The 15,881-nt window shown below is 36.0% G+C and overlaps 1 protein-coding gene across 1 annotated transcript in view; it reads left to right on the forward strand.

Annotated features, from left to right (window-relative positions):
* The window catches only part of DCDC1 (doublecortin domain containing 1), a 393,003-nt gene that overhangs the window by 181,106 nt on the left and 196,016 nt on the right, over positions 1-15,881 (forward strand). Inside the window, 4 exon segments of the mRNA XM_047776089.1 lie at positions 2,713-2,814; positions 5,949-6,112; positions 9,140-9,265; positions 12,027-12,132. Of these exon segments, the coding sequence (XP_047632045.1) occupies positions 2,713-2,814; positions 5,949-6,112; positions 9,140-9,265; positions 12,027-12,132 (498 nt within the window).

The raw sequence follows: 15,881 nt of genomic DNA on the forward strand, positions 1-15,881 counted from the left end.
GGGTGAGAATTTAGTTTTAGAACTCTAAGGAGGTGAGGGCATGCAGAGAGCCACTAGGAAGCTAATACTAATACAGCAGTTAGTTTTTCTTAAGCCAAGAATAAAGCAACAGGAAAACAAAAGTAGACTATTTTTTATTTTCCTATGTAAACTCTATTTAGAGAGCTGCCTTTGTTTAGGCATTGGACAGTAGATATAAAAATACTTCTCATGTAAAGGGAAGAAAAAATAGAATATTTGGATTTTTTAAAAAATGGGCATAATGATATAGACCTTAAAAGCAAGGTCCGGGCCTTAAGTAAAGCAGAATCAGAATTTCAGACTAAAAAATTTCTACTTTTGTAGAAATACACCTCCCTAAAAAATAAAAACCCCATCAAACACCCACATTGTGTGAATAACTAGTGGAAGGCAGATTTCTTTCACTTAAACATCTAAACTTTTACTTAAACACTGAAGCACCTCTTTTTTTAATGCCCTTATAGGGCTTTTGGAGGCCAGAGCCTTTTTTTTTTTTTTTTTTTTTTTTGAGAACCATCTTTTTTGACATAGAAGACAAGACTTATTAGCAGTAGTGAAGAAAGCAGAGAGCTGATGAAGGTCTTAGGTATTGTCCAGATCCTATTTGCTTTCTCAGTTGCTCAGCACTCACACAGCTATTTTCTAGAACATAATTTAATGTATCCTGATTCCACATCCAGCAAGTCTTGACAAAGGAACGTCAGTGAGTTCTCTAAACAGAGCTTTTGTCAACACTAGCCTTTAACCTTGCAGTATGCATGCCACCTAGAATCATGAGCATTGTTGCTAAACGGGTCTGTTGTTTAAGAGTTTTGTTCCAGACTAGGGACCTAAAGAGACTGTTGGGACACTAAGATTCTCCTCCCGTACTATTTCCCATAGATCTGCAGGCAGCAGTTGGGTTAACAAAGAGCCTTGCTAATGTAGGGAGGTTTCTTGCTCAGAATTGCATCTTCTTGGCTGTTCCTGTTGTGGTGCAGCAGAAACGAATCCGACTAGGAACCATGAGGTTGTGGGTTCAATCCCTGGCCTCGCTCAGTGGGTTAAGGATCTGGTGCTGCTGTGAGCTGTGGCATAGGTCACAGACGTGGCTTGGATCTGATGTTACTGTGGCTGTGGCATAGGCTGGCAGTTGTAGCTCCGATTTGACCCCTAGCCTGGAAACCTCCATATTCCACAGGTGCAGCCCTAAAAAAAAAAAAAAAAAAAAAAAAAGAATCATATCTTCTCTCAGAAAAGAGGTTTTTAAAAATCCTCTTTAGCAAAAGATACTGTAGAATGTGGAGTATCAATGCACCAAGGCTGACAGCTGTACCATCTCCCCTGGACTATGAGCATGATGAAAAGCACAGAGTGGAGAAAACCCCACGATTCTTGAACATTATTACTCTTTTTTAAAATCTTTTTTTATTTCCCCTAAAGCCTAAAAAAGTGCTATTAAAGCACGTTATTTCCTAAATCAGGTTAGGAACTAATTTAATAACTCTCAAACTGTCTCAAAAGTAAAACAGATGGTTTTCTTTCTCTTTAAGATATTTTCCCAAATGATCTTGTCTAGATAGAGCACTAGAAATAAATAAAATGGCTAGTCTGATGTGATAGGTCTATAAGAAAAGGAAAAAAAGAATTTTTGAGGAAAAAATAAGATAAAAAGCAAGGATTTAAATTATTCATCAGGCCTCTCTCAGCCTGCTTCCTTTCCTGCCTGGTAAATGGCACACTGCACATGGGTCCTCAGCATGGTCAGAGGATGGCCTTCACTCTGATCCCTCCTGTGGGACTGGTTTATTTGGATACTTTTTTTTTAGTTGTGGCATATGGAAGTTCCCAGGCTAGGGGTCAAATTGGAGCTGCAGCCATGGGCCTATGTCACAGCCACAGTAACACAGGATCTCAGCCCTGGCTGTGACCCACACACAGCTTATGGAAACACCAGATCCTTAACCCACTGAGTAAGGCCAGGGATCAAACCTGAGTCCTCATGGATACTAGTCAGGTTGGTTACCACTGAGCCACAACGAGAACTCTGTATTTGGGTACGTTTGACCAAAACATTTGCTAGCATTTTCTTTTTCCAGCTGAGTGTTACAGTATGCAATGTTATGAATTTTATTTCTATTCTTAGCAACTTGTTGCTTATATGCACTTTAAATGGATGGCTTTCCTTGTCCTGTTATGCAATAAATTTGTCAGGTTGAATTTCCTATTTGTAAATCAAAAGATGAGCCAAACACTGATAAATTTTAAATGTAAATTAAATATTCCTCACGTAATTTATGGTTTTATGTTTTTCAAAAGAATGAAATGAACTCATTAACTGGTCACTAGCTGACCCTTCCCTGATGCTTGCCTCATGTAAGTACCCATGTAGGGGAGTCAGTTATTTCTCCTCTAATGTCTGTGTTTCCTTCTTTAAGACTATAGGGAATGCCAGTCAGGTGAAGGACACTGAAACCAAAAGAGAAACAAGCGACTTTCCTTAATATTATTCTAGTCCTGTTGATTTTCACTACCAATTACTTAAATGCGCTCATACAGGCTGTCCTTGCTTTATGCAGTTCCCATATGCATGACTTTCAGACAACACTGTGCAAAGTCAGGACTGCTTGTGTCTATATTTGTTTTTATAAGTATGTGTATGGATATGTATGCATGTATTTATTTTTTATTTTGAATGTGCTTATTTTTTAGATATTTGAAAGTGGTAAAGATACTGGAGAGATCTCTGTTTATATCAGCAAAAAAGATCTGGGGCCAAATAACCCATCTCAAACCGGCCATATGATGGAAAGAGTGAGTTGATTGTTCATTTATGACTATGAGTGTCTTTCAAGTCACTTGTGATTAATTTAGACAATTTTATCTTTAAAGTTGTTTAGAAAAGATCAGTCATTTGCTGAGATCTATAAAAACTTATAATTTCAAGCTTGACTTCTGGATTCCTTAGGTTCTCAGCTTTAGTATGGTAATGACCCCTGTCTTCTTACTTAACCTTCATCATGCTTGTTTTTGGAAATCTGTCTACACTGGATTCTGGAATTGCTCACTTGTTTACACATTGAATAGAAGTGATATGATATTCAGTGGAGGATGTATTCTGGGTCAAGGGTATTTCCAAACCCTAGACCCTGAGCAACTAACACACAGCCTTGGTCTTCATCTATACTCATTGTGAGCAAGTCCAGATGGTTTATCTTAGGCATTCTTACCTTTGCCTGTTTTCCAGACAATTGGGATGTTTCTCAGGCAGAACCAACATGTTCAGGGGCTTTATCTGGGGTCTTTGTCTTGCATGAAAGGGCACTGAATACCCTGTTGTTTACAAATTGGGGTTGTTCACCCGAGCGCACACCAGTGTTTTGGGCTCTGCTGCTTGACCTTTGTTCGGAAACTTGCTTCTTTCCCCCCCACTTCAGTTCACACCCTCAGACGTACCTCTTCTTGCTATCCATTACCTGGACTTTACAGTCAGCCACAAAAGTTGATCATCCAATCATTAGCTGAGCCCAGAAGAGATGGGAAGGGCCGCCTTGACTGATTAGGGAGAAAAGGATAAAGAACTTTGCTGGTTTCTTTTTACCACCACATCCCTGACTATACGAATTACCATGCTACAAAACCCTTCTAGAGGTCTCTACCTGTCACTCCTCTTTTTCACCTTAGAATATTTTCCTTTTTGGTTCATATTAAAATTGAAGATGGCATTTATGTTATCTTACACAGGAAGGTATCATTCTGTAGAAACCTTTTGTTGGCTTATGACAGCTGAAATTGATCTTCGTTGTGCTTCTGTATGCCAGAAAATCTGGGGGACAAACTGACTAGGGGTATTAGAAAGTGCTTTGTTTGGGAGAGCCCTTGTGACATCCAAGGATGACTATTCTCTTGGTGCGCACTTGTCTCAATCACTAGCACGAGATGTTTCACACTCTTCTCAGGTCCCTGAACAAATTCTTATCCTATAAAGATCTGGTGATGATAGCTTTAAAGATAAATGGGTAAAGATTATCACAATTTTGGTCACTATAGCCCAGCCCTCACCAGTGACCTAGAGATGAAAGGCACTGAGGCCTTACCTCCTGTAGGCCGTTGAATGCTCATCTTTGAAAACCTAAAATTCAGTCTGTCACCAAGTTGAGAAAGTAGAGATTGCAAGGCAACTCCTGTGAAAGTGAATTTGGTTAAGTGGGCAGGTGTTCACATCCCTTCTCTACCACACACACTCCTCTTCTTTGTGTACATATTTCTCTCCTGGATCATGCTTTAAATCTTTTATAGCTTCCCCCTTTACAAAAAAGGCGATGCCCGTAAAGCAAAATCACTGTGATTTAAAAAATGATCAGCATAACATGTTTTTCAAAATAATAGCAAAGCCAGAAAAAATAAGCTCAAGGGCTGAGACCACACAGAAATAAATGTAGGGCTTTGTAAACACAGTCTATGGATTTCAAAATATATTTGTGGTTCCAGTGCAAAAACAAAATGCAGATTTTTTCTATTCTAACATCTTTGCCTATTGTACTTCTAAAAAGAATAGTAATCACTATTTTTAATTCCACAGATTTGGCTATGTTGGATAAAAAGCATTAACTTTAATGAAAAGAAAGACGTCATCATTTTCAGCCCTTCTGATGCATAAAGCTAAAAATCTGGTCCATGTAGAGCTGATGAAAACAATGTTGAGCTGATGAAGTTGGAGATATGATTGTTTATCCCTGATTAAGAGAAAGCCCAATCCTTTGGCTTTCTGTAGGAACAGTTGCTAGTCAAAGAAAATAATTTTATTGGGTGAAGAGTTTATAGCCAATAAGTGAGGAAACCAGAGATCTATGACAAAGTTGTAACTTTCCCTTCTTTCCTCTGGGCCTCAGCATTTAGCTTCTCAGTATATCTTCAATGAGAATTAATAGAAGGAGCAAAAATGCACCCTGAACAGCAGCTAAGCAAGAAAAGGCCACAACTATATCTGCATCCCTGCCGAGATTACAGAGTAACAAGAAATCGAGAGACATAAAAACTGACAAGAGAAAGAAGAAAGGGAAGCCTGTGACAGAAGGCTGGGGGGAGAACAGTGATGGATAGTGTGGGCCACAGAGCAGGAAAGAGCAGAGGCCTAAACACTCAAATAAAGGTGACAGATAATAATGAAAAATGTCTTTTAAAATTCTATGTGCAACACAGTTCAGTTAGATTTACTTTCATTTGAAATGTGTCTTCAGTTAGAAATATCTTGATAATTTAGAGAGCCTAAAATGTAAGATAGAAGCAAACACTGACAATACTATAATTTAAAATATTCAATGACAGCGTTTCATACCTCATACTTCAATTACATTTATTTACAACCTGAAAACATCCATGTTTAAAGCTGTTCACACGCTTCTGCAGAGCTCTTGATTAAAATATATCCAAGGAAGAGTTCTTCTAAGTGAACCAATGTGGGCTGGAGAGTCATGTTTATTTTTTGTCAATCCTGTCAGCAGCGGATTGTTCCACCTTTGGTTACCTGAGGTTAGTTGGGACAGGAGATTGCTCATTGTAAAACCTGAAGGTGCTCTGTAAGGACTCTAACAGAATGTATAGCTTAGACAAGAAAAGCATAACCCTTATCAAAGAGGACCGTTACCATGTGTAGAAGCTAAATGCTCTTTCTGTAAGGCTGTCACATCTGCTTTCAGTCCCTGTGCCAAAGGGTCAGAGCTCAATCACAAGCCTGTGGCACCCCCTGCTGGTTAAAAGCCCATGCTCATTTTGTTACTTTACACTGAGCTAAACATTGCCGTCATTTCACACTTCTTTTAACATTCTATATGAATTTAATTATCATTTGTTTGGACTTCATTTGTTACAGAGTAGAGACAGTTTATTACAGGTGTTCACATTTTATGTTATTTCTTTCGCTTCTTCATTTTTCCCCCTACCATCAGCTACTTCTCAAGATTCATCAAAGGCTTCAAGGTTCTTCCATCAACCCTCCAAGCCTCAATTTTTCCTCAGCCCGGCTTTTTGATGAACATGGTCAAGAAATTAAGAATCCACTCTTGCTGAAGAATGAACAAAAAATTTGGGTCTCTTATGGTAAAGCATACAGGTATGAGCAAGTTGTTTATTCTCTGTTTGTTCTCAGTCTTTTGGGGAGCAAGCTAATTTAAAAGGATAGTTGAGAAGCCAAGTACCTTTATGAAAAAAAATTACTTTGAATTCCAGTAAAATTTCGGGGACATTTTTTTGTGTGTGTGAGGCAGTATTGTTTGTGGACTATGACATCTCTCTCTCTCCCCCACCCCATCTCTGACTTTCTGTCTTAATGCCTTGTCATAGTTCTTGAAGTCTGCCTGTCAGCACAGCAAGTGGGATTTGTTCATGTCTGAGTAGTCACCTTAATGATAGCAGATGGAAACGCCACGGGGGGCCCAAGCCCATCACACTGTCATTGTCGCACACTGCCCTGACCTGCTTCCACTCCTCTATTTTTTTGTCCCTTTTTAAAGGAGAAATGGATGGTAATTGAAAAGGATCTTAAGCAAGATTTATGAAGCTGTAGACAACATGATTCCCCACTATCTCTCTATGTTTTCACAAATAAAGTCTTAACCTTTTAAGCACCAATGACAGGACAGCTAAAGATAAATTGGTAAAGCTTGTAAGCCCTATCCTATCAAAGTTATATTCCTCAAAACGCCTCACATTATCCCACAGTAATTACTGGTTATTACTGAGCATTGTGTAAATTTTTGTAGATTGGTAAATTCCTGCATAAAATTATCTGCATTTCTGAGAAAAGAAAAAGGCTTCAGTCTGCAGGCGCTGATGAGCCGGGCTGTTGTTTGGAATATCTTGGAAATTTATGCATATTTTGACAGGACACATCCAGATGAACTCTGAAACTGCTTGTCAGGAAACTTAAACACACTTTTCTGCCTACTTTTAATCTTTTTTTTTTTTTTTCCCAGCTTTTATCTGTAAAACAGAATAGGGGACAGAATAGGGGAAATAGAGGAAATAATTTTGCTTATAAAATATAACTGATCATATATTAATTATAACAAAAATAGCATAGAACTAGGAGCTGACTGGATTTACTATATATTCTAATAGTCAAAATTTCAAGGACTGAAACAAATATACTCAGAAATCCATGAAGGTTTTGGGAAAAGTTGGTAGGATTCGTTGTATGCAGCACATTAAAAGTCTAATTCTTCTGTCCCAGTAGAGTAAAATTAAAATGCTTACTAATATCTCATATTGTGTAATTTATAAAACTCAAAATTATCTGTAAGGAATATTTCCATAGGTTTTTTTCCACAGGCAGACTTCAAAATATAATTTAATGACATCATGAGAATTGTTTTTAGGGTGATGGTGAAAAACAGCGGTAGATTTTAAAGGGGCAAGAATTCTTATAATTTAGCAAGCTCTTCCAATTGCAAGGAAAGATTTTAGTAAAATGTATCTAATAACTTCTTCTTAAATATCATTGTTAACATTAAAGCGATGACTAATTTTGGTATTTTTAATGTTTCCGTTAATACAGTATTTTAATATGATCAAACGCATGTTCTTGGTTAACTGGATCACATTTGTGGAATAACTACAAAAATTCTAAGTATCTGGAATGTTTTAAAATCAACTGAGGTCTGTAGCTGGAGGAATTTATAAGTGTGTGTATTTGTTTGTACATCATTGCTAATTTAAGTGGATAATGTATTTTTTTCTGGTTTTGAATCCAGTATAAAGCACTAGGGAACCATTATAGCATTTGCTACTATTGAAACATCTATGTCAAAAAATTATTTCCATCTAGTTCAAAATGTATTGAGAAAATGTGCAATATGTAGTAAGTGAGTTATATTCATTTTCAGGGAGTAATTCTGACATGTCTAATATAAGTTGATATGAGGGGTCAGGTTACTCATTTGCAAAAGATGATTTTGCCAACATCTGCTTCTATTTTGAGTGCTTTAATTATTTTTCTTGAAATTTTTATTTTGAAAAATATCCAATCTAGAGAAAACTTGGTATAATCCTTCACCTAGATTCATCAGTATAAGGAGTTTGCCACGTTTGTCTTAACTCTCATATCTTTCTCTCTCTTTTGAACTGTTTGGAATTAATTCCAGACAATCATTTAAGTTTTACTCCTGAATTCTATTCTTCACATAACTGAAGAATAGAATGTTCTCTATCACCACATTGTAACATCTAACATAGTCAACAATATATCATCTAACATATAGCGTATATTCAAACTACCCCAAATCTGCTTTAGAGCTTTGTGTAATTCAGTATCCAGATAAGCTTCATCTGTTGCAATTTAGTTATTTTCTTTAGTTCTCTTTAATCTAGACTATTTCTCCATATATTGTTTTGTTTTTTTATAATATTGATTTTCTTTTTGAAGAGTTTAGGCACTTTTCTTGTAGAATGTTCCACATTCTAGATTTGTCTCAGTGTTTTCTCATGCTTAGATTCAGTTTAAATATTTTTGTCAATACTGCACAGGTGATGTGATTGAGTCCTATGATTCTAAATTTAAATAACAAGTGATGGTCACCAGTTTCAGGAAAACAAAAGGCTCATAATTGACATAGTGGCTATTTGTTAAATTTAAGATGTTTTCCATTTGATTTTAATTACCAAATTATTAAATTAACCTAAAACAATGTACCTAACAGTATGTACTAGGAAAAATTAAATCAGTATAGTGTTTAGTGAACTCATGGAGAAGTAGTTGTTTGTAGCTAAATATGAAGGATTAATTTAATTATAAGCTCCAAAGATTATTATGGGGGTATTACATTGTAGTTATACACAAAAAAATGAGCATTATAGGAAAGATGGTTGTTTTTCTCAACTAAATACTTTGATTTTATTATTGAAATTATTTTTAAAATTTATGTGTGTTGCAGCTATCCTTGGCATATTATAAATCAGCCAAATAAACTAAAATGTGCATGTCAGGTGTCAGTATAGGATACCAACAATAGTGCTGTATAACAGGAAATTCACTTATTTCTAGGTTTTATTGGACAGGTATTGTATGTGTTATTGTTTATTTGTATGTTTTACAGTTTGTATAATTTTGCAGATACATTTGATGTTTTTTTCCATTTTTCAGATCTCCACTACACCCTGTTTTGGGTTTGACCTTTGACCGAGTGACTGCATTTGCCAGAGGTGGCATTATAGTTGCATATAAAACCTTCCTGGATCCTAACGCTGTTCTTCTACCTGGATGTGACAAGTAAATTAACACGTGCTTGGTTAGAGTAATCTGAATTACCTAATTCAGTTTCCCCAGAGTGAGAGAGTTAAAAGATATTCTTCAAATCATATTAAATAAGGAATTATTTATTTTATTGACATATTCATGATATAATGAGCTGGTGCTTAAAAGACTTATCATTATCTTTCCTTGAATTTTAAAAAAAAGCAAATGAGGCAATGAGCAGACTATAGTTACTCCTTGCAAAGGCAACAATTTTAATTTGAAATGTAAAAACTTTTAGCGGATGTTTCTAAATTAATAATTTTGAATGGAATCAATGAAATATTAAATAATGTGTTTTCTTATATGAATGTTCTCTCATTTGATGATGATGAATTACAAACAAAAGAATTTTGCTGGAGGCTTGGTGGCATAATGAGAAAAGCAGGAATTAGAAGTTCTAGGCATCTAGACCCATATCTGCTCATGACTGTCCACGAGCAGATGGGTATCAGTTTCTTATGGGTAAATAATAAGACCCAGAAGTTACTGAGTGTTGACCATAGGCCAAGCATAGCTGTAAATGAATTGGATAAGAACCTATTTAATCCTCAAAACAATTATTTTAATCCCATCATTGCTTATTAGTTTATTATTATTCCACTTTATAGAGGTAGAACTGATGTAGGAAGAGCAAAGTAATTTGCCCAGTCACACAACTTGTACATGAGAGAGCTAGGATTCTAACCCAGATTGTCTTTCTTAAGAACTGAGAGCTCACCCCCATCCAGAACTGTCTAGTAGAACTTTTTCTGATGATGGAAGCAACCATTATGACTATTGAGCATTTGAAACATGATCAATGTGACTGAGGAACTGAATTTTTAATTTTGTGTAAATTAAATTAATTTTAATTTAAATAGGAATATGTGGCTCATGGCTACCATATTGGACACTGCAGCATGATTCTGATACTATGTTGGATTAGGTGATGTGTCTAGCTTTAAGATTTTGTAATTTAACAAACTACAACTTTCCTTAAAACCCAGGTGAAAAGGCTGAAATAGAGGGAAGAACCAGAGAGTCAAAAGCAATCTAATGAGGTCTAGCTAATGTCAACTTTTTGCTAAATATGTCTAGAAAGACAAATTCTTTGATCTTCTTTGGCAAGATTATAATATTTTATCTTCTCTTTCTCTTTATAGATAGAAAATAACTCAGCACTCTTTATATAAGCATTTCTATTTATGAGAAGATTTGTTTCATGTTCAATAATCTTTCTCTAAACTGCTAAATTTGTCTAGACCCTTCTTCTTCAGTCTTTATCTAGGAGTTTATTTATTTACTTTTTTGGCTATGCCTGTGGCATGTGGAAGTTCCCGGGCCAGGGATCAAACCCAAGAAGTGGCAATGCTGAATCCTTAAATTCTAGACCACCAGGGAACTCCTAGGAGTTTAATTTTCAATTTGTGTATTGCTTCTTAATTTTACTTCTTCAGGTTCAGAGAGTACTGTTTTAATGAATGGATTTAAATTAGATCTAAATCCCTAAGTATAACTATGGCGAAACTGCCCTTCTTGAACATAAACTAATTTGAAGATAATTTGTTTAATTTGGGGATCCCATTTGAATTTTCATTCTATACTCTAAAGTGGATCACTTGAAATCTTAGTAATCATACTCTTATTTATATTTCTCAAACTATTGAAAGAAAAATACTATCACCATTCCCAGAACTAGTTTCTATTGAATAGCATGGTATGTGCTCTTATAATTTTCTTTAGCACAAGGAGTGGTCTCATTTTTAAAATAAGTGACTTGGCTGAATTAAGAATGAAACCAACCCCTCCAGTCTGTGGTTTGTCCATGAACCTGCTAAACTGTGCTGCCTCTTAAAAGACTCCTAAAAATGGAGTTCCCGTCGTGGCTCAGTGGTTAACGAATCCGACTGGGAACCATGAGGTTTCAGGTTCGATCCCTGGCCTCGCTCAGTGGGTTAAGGACCTGCGTTGCTGTGGCTCTGGTGTAGGCCAGAGGCTGCAGATCCGATTGGACCCCTAGCCTGGGAACCTCCATATGCCGCAGGTGTGGCCCTAGAAAAGACAAAAAAAAAAAAGACTCTCTTAAATATACCAAACTCATGTTCTTAACACAACAATTAGAACTATAAACACATCATTTATTATTTGTAGACCAGTATATTTAGATTATAAAGTTAACAGTAAATATGGTCTCTACTACGAGTGATTCTATAAGATTAAAAATTATTTTTTGTTTCCTTGTTCTATTAATGCATTTTTGTCTTTTTAGGGCCTCACCCGCAGCATATGGAGGTTCCCAGACTAGGGGTCAAATTGAATGCTGGCCTGCACCACAGCCACAACAATGCCAGATCTGAGCCAAGTCTGCCACCTACATCACAGCTCACTGCAATTCTGGATCCTTAACCCACTGAGCAAGGCCAGGGATCGAACATGTGTCCTCATGGATCCTAGTCAGATTTGTTTCCACTTAACCATAATGGGAACTCCTATTAATGATTAATTAGGCGTGGAATCCCCCAATATCATAAATAATTGCATGGAAGAAATTTAAAGCCTTCCCTTTCTCAGTTATAGATACCAAGGTACCTTACAAATTCCTGTTTAAAAAGATTGTGGATTATACATTGGCTTTTCTCTGTCTAGAAGAGTATAAGATGCATAAATTACTATAGTAATAGATTAAAGAGTACTGTAACTAAACTCATTTTAATATTTTATTCTAACAAGAATAAAATCATTTTACTTTTCTTAGTTGGGAAATTTGTGAAGGATTTCCAATTAATCTCAATGGCACCAGTCAACAGATACCTGATCAATTTGAAATGGTGAACTCAGAGAACCATTTCCTACAGAACAAGGTCAGAATTACTTATTGTTCTATGTAAGGGTATTTTATGTATTAGACACTCAGTAAATACATGGTGACTGAATAGCTATTTATGAAATTTTTTGAAAACTATAAATTATTTTATGAATATTGGGGCAAGTTTATATTTTATTTCCTATTAATTAATTAAGCACTTTAAAACAGCACCAATGTATAGCATTTCTGCTTGAAAACATTCTATCTGAATTATGTCAATTAAGTACAACTTTTTAGCATATTTTCTTCATACCAACTATATCAAGAAGTTGCATTTGTTTAAAAATTCTTTAAGATGGCTGTTATCTCTGTTTTTGGATTTGATCTATTTGCTCTATAGGTCAATGTCTCTAAGTAACATGAGTTCTTCAGAAAACCCAACTCATAACAACCCAATACAGAAAGTCTATTTATTAATTTACATTTAGAAATGTATCCTGCCAGGATAGAATTTTCTTCTTCCACTGAGCTATGAAAGGTATTTTAAACCTGTCTCCAAAGAAGGAAAACTCTTTTGTTTTTCTCAGCTGGGAAGTTATGTACGGTTGTTCATTTCAGGTACATAAGCTTTAGTTTTTGAATTCATCAAATTAAAACCAGAAGGCAGCCTCAGAGCTAGAGATGCCCAAAAGCAACGCTTCCTGTTCTCTAGTCTGGGCCCTTTCTTTGCAAGACACAGTACAGAAGACACATTGTTCCAACCTGCTCTGTTTTAATTTCTCCATGCTGCCCCCATTCAGTCTTTTATGTCAAAATTTATACTGAAAATATTAGTTTTTTTCCAGGTACATATGAATCTAAATAGTATAATTATATAAATAGAATATAATAATTATTTTTAATCCTGGCTGTGTTTGAGCAATTTCAGAAAATAAGTGCAAGTTGAATGGTACACTAAAAAATTAATGCCTTTTATATTTTATATTCATCATTAAGATTTATTTGCCGTAGTTTTGATACTGTTGGCATTCGTTTTTGGCCTTTTGCTGTAACATTATTTTCTTGCTCAAAAAAGCTTGTATGCCTGGCTGTTTATTGAAATTCTCTATCTTCATCTGACACTTAATGATCTCCATGATTGTTCTTCAACCTTCCCCCACTCTCAATTGCCTTTCTAATCCTCTTGTGATCTTCTTTGTACCCTACACTACAGTCAGAGCTAATAAATTGGGTCCTGTACATGCTTTACACTTTGGTTTACTTGTGCAATGGAATGTGGTGTTCTTTGCCTAGGCTATAACCCCCACTGTTACCATTCCTTGCTTTTCAGTGCTTTCTTCAACTTCTTCTTCCATAAAGCCTTCTCAGATCCTCCAGAGAGATTTAACTTCAAATTATTTTGTGTTCTTAGACTTCCTTTTCTTCCTTGGAAAACCGTTCTTAGAATTTGTGTTTCGGTATAGGCATTTTGCTTTTGTGTCTTTCTCCTCCTGAATTGATAATTCTTTGGACACAGATTTTATGTTTTGCTCATCTGTGTATTCCTGAGTACTGGAACAAAGTCTCGAATATAGAGCAAGTTCCCAATACATTTTGATGAATGACTTTTTAAATTCAACTATAGAAGTTCCCGTCATGGCCCAGCAGAAACAAATCCGACTAGGAACCATGAGGTTGCAGGTTCAATCCCTGGCCTTGCTCAGTGGGTTAAGGATCTGGTGTTGCCGAGAGCTGTGGTGTAGGTCACAGACACAGCTCGGATCCCGTGTTGTTATGGCTGTGGCATAGGCCAGCAGCTACAGCTCCAATTGGACCCCTAGCCTGGGAACCTCCACATGCCGCGTGTGCAGCCCTGAAAAGACAAAAAAAGCCCCCCCCAAAAATAAAATTTAACTATAGCCTATTTTTCAATGCTTACTATTCTCTAAATATGTTCTTTGTGTGTTAACCAAATTAGATAGTTCATTTGTTGTTTTCTGAGCACTCTGTGATTTCTGTTATTCTACCCATGTGCATCCCTCTGCCAGAAATTCAACGTCTTTTTCTTTGTTAGCACCCCCTACCTTTCTGTCACCCTTGTGCCACATTCTAGCTTGGTGTCTGGCATATAGTTGTTTTTCAATAAATGCTTATTGAAATTCTGCCCATCATATTGGCCTTATCTGATTTGTGCCTGCTTCATGTAATCTTTCTTTACTCCAGCTCTACCCCTAAACCAGGTATGATGTTTCTGGCCTTGATATCCCCATTACATCCATTCTGTATTGTTTATAATGACATTGAACTTGGTACTGTTCCTCTTGCAACATTTTCTGCATGATTTGAAGTCAATCAGTGCTCTAAGTTTGGGCATATTAGAGTAGAAAGGGGAGAATGGTAGATTCCACTGAGAATGAAGAGATTGCATTGTAAAGAGTCTTAATTCAATGTTATGGATTGCAGATATTGTTCTATAGAAAACTAGGAGCCACTGGAAATATTTAATCAGAGGCATGATTGGATTTGATTTTGTGTTAGGAAGATCTCTCAAGAGGTCCTATCTTACCTCTTCCTTGCCCCCCAGATCAGAAATTCCTAGAGGAAAGGACATTCTGATCATTCTTGTCTCTCTTGCAGTATCTAGATATTCAAAGTTAGCTGAATAAAATTTCATTCACTAATTAATTAACTCATTCAACAGAAACCGAGTCAAACTGGCGGTGGCGCGGGTGGGGTGGGAACGGGGGATGGATAATGAAGAGTTATCAGAGGAAAAGAATGAGAAAAAGGCTTCTTTCTTTAGTTAAAGCCAAAGTAGAACTTTAAAAGAAAGCTATACTTTCTAATGTTGAAAAACGAGAAAATAAACAATCCACAGTTATTTTATCACGTTAATTCATTCTAATGATTGTGAAGTGAGAAAACACTTCATCTTAAAAGTTTGTACACTATTATAATTTCAGAAGAAGAAATTGGTTTTGAATAAAATTTCATTTCAGTCAAAATAGTGGTAAAATGAAGCAAAGATTTGATGAACTGAATAGTAAAGAGACGCTTTCAAAGAAAAAAAAATGGCACTCTCTTAGCTATGAAACCTTTGAAATACTTTCAGAAAAATGTCTCAGATTATATACAGGGAGGCGATCACTGCCTTGGAAAAATAGCACTTTAATAACCTGAAAAGGAGCACTTCTAAAGAGAGATTCAGGGAGAGGTGATGGAGAGCTATAGGACATTTTATTGTGGAATCTTGATGCTCATTGCAGTAAAGAAGACACTAAGAGGATTACAACAGGGATAGAGAGGAGGGAGGCAAAAGCCGATATTCTTGATGCATACGTTTTAAAATTGGCTTGAGATAGAGATGTCAGTGCCCAACCCCTGACTGTTCTTTTAAATCTCTTATTGACAAGTAAAACCTTTCCTACAGAGAAAAATTTGGAACATATAATCCCTGTTAGTAATGTGGAAGACAGATATAACCCTGACAATTACAACCTGTTGCTCTTTTATCCATTTCAAAAAAGGATTTGGACTCTACTACAAATGGACAATTTGGCAGATATATCTTTCAACAGTTCTATTTTTACTTAAATTTGCAACATTTTTAGATTATCCTAGTTTAAGGGCGATAAAATGATATGTTCCCATGAAATAGGTGAGATACAAGCTTCATGATAGTTAATATAAAAGAAAAAATTATGAGAATAGCTAGCAGAAAGCCTAGTTATGGGAAAATAAAGCAGAACAATATACCCTAGTCTTTCGCAGGTCATATATTCTGTCAAAATGAAAGGAAACTGATTTTTTGATCCTAGCTTTTTG

The sequence above is a fragment of the Phacochoerus africanus genome, chromosome 4 (genome assembly GCF_016906955.1).
Source record: "Phacochoerus africanus isolate WHEZ1 chromosome 4, ROS_Pafr_v1, whole genome shotgun sequence".
In the NCBI taxonomy this organism is placed as follows: Eukaryota; Metazoa; Chordata; class Mammalia; order Artiodactyla; family Suidae; genus Phacochoerus; species Phacochoerus africanus.